At 46.7% G+C, this 7332-nt stretch overlaps 1 protein-coding gene across 1 annotated transcript; it reads left to right on the forward strand.

Annotated features, from left to right (window-relative positions):
- Positions 1–2196: 2196 nt before the first annotated feature.
- On the forward strand, positions 2197–6741 carry LOC123096966 (uncharacterized). Its single transcript, XM_044518755.1, has 7 exons — positions 2197–2400; positions 2599–2620; positions 3260–3366; positions 3642–3892; positions 4950–5081; positions 5628–5770; positions 6440–6741. Exons 1-7 carry the CDS (start codon positions 2197–2199, stop codon positions 6496–6498), a joined length of 918 nt encoding a protein of 305 aa, XP_044374690.1. The 3' UTR covers positions 6499–6741.
- Positions 6742–7332: the final 591 nt, after the last annotated feature.

Below are 7332 nucleotides of genomic sequence, written 5' to 3' on the forward strand. Positions count from 1 at the left end.
GCGATCTGTGTGTCGATTTTGTGTGTCCTGTTCTACCCTCCCGATCTTGTTGGATGTCGCGAGTGTTCCCCCGAGCTTCTTTATTCTTGCTTGGACGGCCGGATGGGTTGGTATGGTGCTCTGCTTGGGTTGCTGCCTTGTCCGGACCGAACTGTGGTCGGCCTACCGGCTTATTCGATGGTGGTGTGGGCTCCAACGCCTTGCCATCGTATTGAGGGAGCCACCTACAGTTGTGGTGGATTTTGTCTGGGCCGCTAAGGCCGTATTCTTCGGCGGCCAGGACCTCAGTCCATTTATCATTGAGCAGATCTTGGCTTGCTTGAAGCTGCAGCTGCTTTATTCTTAGATTCCTTGCCGTGGCTATTAGCCGGCGTTTAAAGCGCTCCTGCTCGAGAGGTTCCTCAGGCACGATGAATTCCTCGTTGCCGAGGCTCTCCTCTTCCTCGGAGGGTGGGAGATAATTACTATCCTCCGAGTCTCCGAATATGACTTGTTCATCAGGGCTATCTTGCCCGCTTTACTGGTCCTCCTGTTCGGATCCTGTCTCAACAGGGCCTTCGTTGTCCGGAGTATTATCACATCCGGTGCTAGTATTGTTTTCTCTTGAGTGACGTGACTGAGAGTGGCGCGGGGGGCGCAGGTGTTCGGACTGTGTACCAGGAGGCTTATCCTCGACTGGATCCTCCTTGTCATCGTCGAGATCATCGTTGGGTGTGTCTACCATGCACACATCATACCAGGAAGTGGTCGTCCCGCGTCTAGCGGATAGTAAGCTCTGGCCTTGCCCCTCATTGTCGTCCAGACCGTCGATGTCTGAGCAGAGGCCAGGCGTGTTGGCTGGGTCTTCGACGGTGGCTATGAAGTGGGTGGCGGGTGGGAAGCAAAATTCTCTGTCATCCGCCGTAAGGTCGAACCGAACATAGTTCGGCGACGAGCCGTCTGCCAGGGATAGGTTTTTTAGTGACTTTAGTAGGTCGCCCATGGGCGAGTGTTGGAAGATATCCGCGACGCTGAACTTGAAGATCGATAGCCGATCGAGTTCGGTATCCGCGGGCTCGCAGGGTTCGAAACTCGATATCGAAGACAAGTCCGGGGTTCCGTTAATGCAAGTATCGTACGAAGTGGAATCTGCATGTGGCTCCAACGCCGCCGAATCGGTAGCCCCCGTGATGGGGTTGAGTTTCCCATCTTCGGACGACTTGATCTGTTCTGGTTCTAAGGCCAGAGTTATTACAGGAGCAATCTCCTGGATGCGGCCTGATGACAGGTTTAAGCCATGTTCATCGGGGCGAAGGGGAGCGGTTGCCGCGGTCTCGAATCCGTCGAAGATCAAGTCTCCACGGATGTCCGCAACGTAGTTCAGGCTTACGAACCTGACCTGTTGGCCAAGGGTGTAGCTGTCGATCTGCTCTAGATGGCCAAGCGAGTTGGCCCGCAGTACGAAGCCGCCGAATACAAAGATCTGTCTGGGGAGAAAGGTTTCTCCTTGGACCACGTCATTACTGACGATCGAAGGGGCCATCAAAGCTTTCGTCGACGGCACAGTGGAACTCTCAATGAAAGCACCAATGTCGGTGTCAAAACCGGCGGATCTCGGATAGGGGGTCCCGGACTGTGCGTCTAGGATCGATGGTAACAGGAGACGGGGGACACGATGTTTACCCAGGTTCGGGCCCTCTCTATGGAGGTAATACCCTACTTCCTGCTTGATTGATCTTGATGAATATGAGTGTTACAAGAGTTGATCTACCACGAGATCGTAATGGCTAAACCCTAGAAGTCTAGCCTATGTGAATATGGTAATGAATCTGTCCTATCCGGACTATGCTCTCCGGTTCATATAGACACCGGAGAGATCTAGGGTTACACGAGGTCGGTTACATAGGAGGAAATCTTCATAATAGGTCGCCGAGCTTGCATTCCATGCCAAGTAGAGTCCAATCCGGACACGAATATTGTCTTCGGCCTTCGTATCTTCACAGCCCATCAGTCCGGCCCATGGATAGCAGGACGGACGCCCGAGGACCCCTTAGTCCAGCACTCCCTCACCATCCCTCCGCTCCTTCCTCTCATCGGGCCAGATCGGGCGCGCGCGTCCTCCAGTGGCCAAGCGCGACCCCCGATTCCGCCGAGCACGCCGCCCACGCCCGCGCGTCACCACCCGCTCCTCCTCGCCTCCCGTAGGACGCAGACCCCATGCCGCTCGTCCTCCGCCCGCCGAACCACCCCGTCCCTGATGCCTCACTCGGCGCCTTCCGCCACAGGGCCGCCGCGCTCGCCCCACCCTCGGCGCCGCACCTCCACCGCCACCTCCGCTGGCTCCTCGCCAACGCCCCCGCCTCGTGCACGAGCGGCCGGAGCACGCCGTCCACCCCGGGCACGCGGCGCTCGACGTCTTCGGTAATGGAAGCGCCCGGATCCCTCGGTTTCCTTCTTTGGTTTTTTCCTCCATTGATTGGCTTAGCTTCGCTGACTGACGGGGAACTGATTTGGGCGTTTGCAGATACGGTGCAGGACATCAAGGACCCAGAGCACCCCTACTCGCTGGAGCAGATGCGGTGTGTGCTCTCTCAGGAGTCCGTCTCCGTCTCCCAGTAGTCCGTCTCCGTCTCCATATTCGGTACGTATACCTGCAAGAATGTGCTGCTCAAGGTTTCTAGTGATTATTAGGAGTTCGGTTTGGGACTAGAAGGTGCTGCTCAAGGTTTCTAGTCCGTCTCCGTCTCAAGGTTTCTAGTGTTAATTTTCAATGTCAATTGCTTAGTTGCAGGCGTTCTCTCCTGCAGCATCTTGCACTCATCCACCTATGAGCCCTCCAATCTCTTCTCTATGATCCTCTTCCATTATAAGAAGCCAGAATCATTGTGGGTTTGTGGTGGAAATGTAGATTTACATTCATGATAAGATAATTAGCACAAATGGCCATTTCTCATCGATATCATAGTAGAGATTCAGAGTGTGATCTTGAAAGCACGCTGCATACAGAAACACAATGCTGAGTGCCTTTATTAAATAGATTAAAAATAAGTCGTGCGGGTTTGCTTGCTTGTTGGGATTATATTTCCCAGTAGCTTGCTGATCCTACATAACTTCATTCTGTATATGGATCTGCGACCTTCATGATGCATTTACTTATTGCAATCGAAGCATCCTATATTATTCTCATTGCACGTCCGCGACCTCTGATCCCTTCTCGTTGATTTGCTTGGGCGGCCGCCTCTCCCACCATCGACGGTGCGTGCTGCCCCATGGTCCATAGCCCGAGGTGTCTCCTCATCATCTACAGCAAAGGATCCCCATCGCCCGCCACCAGTCTGCAGCAGAGGATCCCAACTCTGTTGGGCACAACACGAACACCCAAAACAGGTAAACAATTGGTAGCATGTCCAGCATCATCTCCTATCTGCACTGTGCTCTGTCAATTTCTTTAGTCTGTATGTAATATAACTGCAGAACACATCTGAAACTTTGTATCCTATCTGCACTAGAGCCGCTGTCAGTTTCTCAGTAATTTTACCGACATTTAGCAGACTAAATTAATAAAACAAGAATGTTGGTTTGTACTTGGTAACCCCATCTCCTGTCTCATTTTGGGGAGGAATTTCAGTAATAGCTGACAGAGTTCTGTTGTGCCGTAACAGATCATCAGCATACACAACCAGTGGAACTGCTACAAAGCACCAGAAGAAGGCGAAGCAAAGAGGGCAAGATCACAACAGCTCTTCTCGGTGAGGAAATGCTCGGTCCTGCAGAACAACCGTGAAGCAGAAGTTTACTACGTGCTCGTCTGCGGGGTGCTTCTGGTGGTCTCGCTCTTCGAGCACGTTTGGAGGCCGCTCAAGTGGTTCGTCGTGGCGCACCATGGACGTCAACATACTCATGCTCACCGCAGGTAGGGCCAACACTTGCCACCTTCTGAACTATTCTGATGTTGATGTTCATTGTGGGCTGTACTGAAGTTTCCACACGCAGGCAGCATGTGTTTCATGTGACTTAGGCTTTGCCTTTTTCTAACTAGATTCATAGTGTGCGATCAATATATCAATATTATGCAGCCATGGTGTTTATCCTTAAATCCATGAATCTTTTGGGTCACCCCACTAGCCTGGCTACTTGCAGAGGAAGCCAAGAATAATAAATCTCATCCATTTTCTAAATATAAATAAACAAAAAATGTCGTGCTAGGTGCAGAGCATAAGGTGCCCTGCTTGGCTCGTGCTGAATCTACTTAGGCAGAGGAATCCTTGCTAATTCTGGCAAGTTTTTTGCTTTCACGTCTGAGTTAAAGAAAACTGGAATTGATCTTACAAGTGGCTCAAAACGTAAGACTGCCTGATTCCATTTTAAGGTTGTCACTAACCTGGTAGTTTTATTTGGTGATGCAGTTTGTAAGTTAAAATGATGCCCAGGGTTCAGGCCATGTGTGATTTCTCTTGACATAGGTGCTCCTCCCATGCTATGTCTCTGTTGAATAGATAGGTTCAGTTTTCCTTTGTTCTATTTCTAGTTTAAGCATAAGCAGGTTCTAGTAAGTGTCTGTGCATGTGGCTCATGAGTCGGAATATCTAATCTAATTACGGACTGCAGACCTGCTGTGTCATGTGCAAACTAGCTTGCATTCAGTTCAGAAATTTTTGAATTCTTTGATGTTTGCTTTCACTCAATGATTGTGGTAGTCAAATTAGATGCATCCTATGCTGCAATTCACTCGTCTCCCTGTCATGGTTTGTCTTGAATTTTGGTAGTGTGACAAAAACATTAGTAAATTCTAGTTTTTGGGTGCTAATTCTAGTTACTTTATATGAAGCAAAAGTTATCTTGCAGCCATCTAATGTGCAATTCTAATAATATTTCATATCCTGTTTTTTAGTTGTATATGTCATTCGTGCATTAATTCCTTTTCTTATGTACCAGCTAACTAATCATGTTTTTTTTTGTTTTTTGGGTAGCTATCTTAGGAGAGTGTCCTATATGGGGAAGCAAAGCAGCAGCATGCTGCTCCTTTGGCAGGTCGGCTCCTGGACCATTTGTGCTCTTCTTGATACCAGCTCTTTGTATTGTTGCTGCATTAATGCTGAGATGTAAGTGAGATGGATGCATTTTTCCTGTAATTTGGTTGTGACACGCAAGACTTACTGTATGTGAGGCTTGTGAGCTCGCTTTAGTGTTCTTTCCTGTAATACTGTAAGCGAGATGGATGAATTTTTTGGTGCCTGTAGTGTTCTTTCCTGTACTCATGTAGTACCTCGAGTAGTTATGTTCTTTGCAGCATGATCAACATCTTACTCCTGTAGTTGTCTTACCCATAGTACTCCTGTAGGAGTAGCTGTATACTCCTGTAGTTTTTCCTGCCTGTAGTGCGGAGATGGAGTAGTTTGTCCTGCCTGTGTGATGTTCTTTCCAGCATCTTAGCTGTGTACTCTAATTACCGGAGTATTCTGTAGATTTTTTCAATTAAAACTACTCCAGAGATGTTCTTTCCAGCATCGACATAATTCATTTTCTTTTGTTAATGGTTACTGCTGATGGTGCTGACTTTCTCACAATCTAAACTAATTTATAGTTTTACTGAAACTGTAGTTTTTGTAGTTTTATTTTGTGTTCTTATAGTTTTACTGAAACTGTAGTTTGGTCCATCTGTACACCATCTTTGAGGTCCAGGCGTACGCCTCCATGCTTGCCGGCGGCGCCCTTTCCTTCAACCTCGTCTTCCCCTCCAGCGAGCCGGACATTTGGAGGCTCATGTGGATGTGGTGCATCTGGATGTTCAGTAAGTAAGACATGTGTTTTCCAGCAAATTAGTTCTTTGTTGAGGATGATATTTGGTGCTTATCTCTTGATGAAGTGAATATGTGGTGCTTACTGTCGTTCAATTGCTAAGAATTTTGTTGCTACTGTTAGTAGCAAAGTCATGTAAGAACTAGTATGTCGTAGGCCTAGGATCTGTTCTTGGTAGGCTTTGCAAATAGGTACATGTTGTATCTCGTATATCTTTTTTGTGTGTGAAGGATGTATGTTGTATGTCTTAGGCCTAGGATATGTTCACTACAAATTTATAAATGATCATCAACCAGTAGAATGAGGATAGACAAGCAGCCTCAAGCTGATGTTGCAACAACTTGAAACGATATGTCTAAATTGTTGAGAATATGTTCTTTGATTCAGTGCTGATGCACAAAAACCTTCTTTGCAATATATTAACTGGTCATATTCTACTTCTGTAGCTATAGCTTCTCTGCGAGCCCATGACTGCTCAAACAGTATATTTGGCAATTCAATTTCACATTGCATGTGGATCATAAAGTTATACAGTATAAGCTTAGTTATTTGCATATACAAATATGTTGACAAAGTGTTAAGTTGGATTACTGCCTCATGTTGATGGCCTTGTTTCTAAACATTTAATAATGTTTCTTTTTGGTGATCTAATGTCGTTCAGGTTGCTGCTGCTATGATGGAAGATCAGAAGAGGCATGGAGATGCGCACCACAGCTTTAGTTGATGTTGCACCATGTTTTGGTGCTTGTGTATCTGTTTTTGCTTGTAAGCATACTTGTATGTGCTTGTGTATCTGTTTTTGCTTGTTTAGTTGATGTTGGACGTGCAGACTTGTATGTGCAGTTGTGTATCTGTTTTTGCTTGTGTATCTGTTTTTGCTTGTTTAGTTGATGTTGGACGTGCAGACTTGTATGTGCTTGTGTATCTGCTTTCACTACATTAAATTCTGAAAATTATTTTGGAGCTTAACTGAGTTATTCCAGAGCTCCACAAGTAACTTCAGAATATTTGGACCATTTAAAATATATATAGCATTTAAATGGCTACAATTCAAATACTTTTGTGTTAATTCAAAAATCCAAAAATGACCTAAAAATATATTCATCACTTTTGGCAGAGGTTTTCACCTTAACCGGAAATCATGAACTTTTCTTAGGGACATTTTGGGTTTATGAAAATATTTTTATTTTGATCCTAGTTGAATTCCATTTGATGCTAGGGTCTGAACATCCCCATTTCAAGTTTAAATGAAATTTAGACATGTTGCAGCAACCAAGCTAGTCCAAGTGCATAGCAAGGCTAGGGATGTTACAGGGTCGGGATATATAAACCCACGGGTGAGATTTTGGAAATTTCTTCAAACTCCTCAGCCCGCGCGTGTGTCCTGCTTTGCCTCCTCGGGTCTCCGGATTGTCTCCTCGCCGCTGGTTTCCGTCGCCGTCAACGGAATCTGCTCCGCCGTTGTCGCTATAGTGAACTCCCGTCGAACTAGGGTATGGGTTCGACTCTGTGTGCTATTTCTTAACTCTGATTCATAGCACATTGCTTTGCCAT

Source organism: Triticum aestivum, chromosome 4D (genome assembly GCF_018294505.1).
Source record: "Triticum aestivum cultivar Chinese Spring chromosome 4D, IWGSC CS RefSeq v2.1, whole genome shotgun sequence".
Classification (NCBI taxonomy): domain Eukaryota; kingdom Viridiplantae; phylum Streptophyta; class Magnoliopsida; order Poales; family Poaceae; genus Triticum; species Triticum aestivum.

What these genes read in the sequence shown, in the direction of transcription:
- LOC123096966 (XM_044518755.1), top strand. Translation starts at nt 2,197, where the DNA reads ATGCCGCTCGTCCTCCGCCCGCCGAACCACCCCGTCCCTGATGCCTCA. An exon ending in CGCGGCGCTCGACGTCTTCG is followed by an intron (nt 2,401 to 2,598) that starts GTAATGGAAGCG and finishes GTCTCCCAGTAG; the next exon opens with TCCGTCTCCGTCTCCATATT. An exon ending in AACACGAACACCCAAAACAG is followed by an intron (nt 3,367 to 3,641) that starts GTAAACAATTGG and finishes GTGCCGTAACAG; the next exon opens with ATCATCAGCATACACAACCA.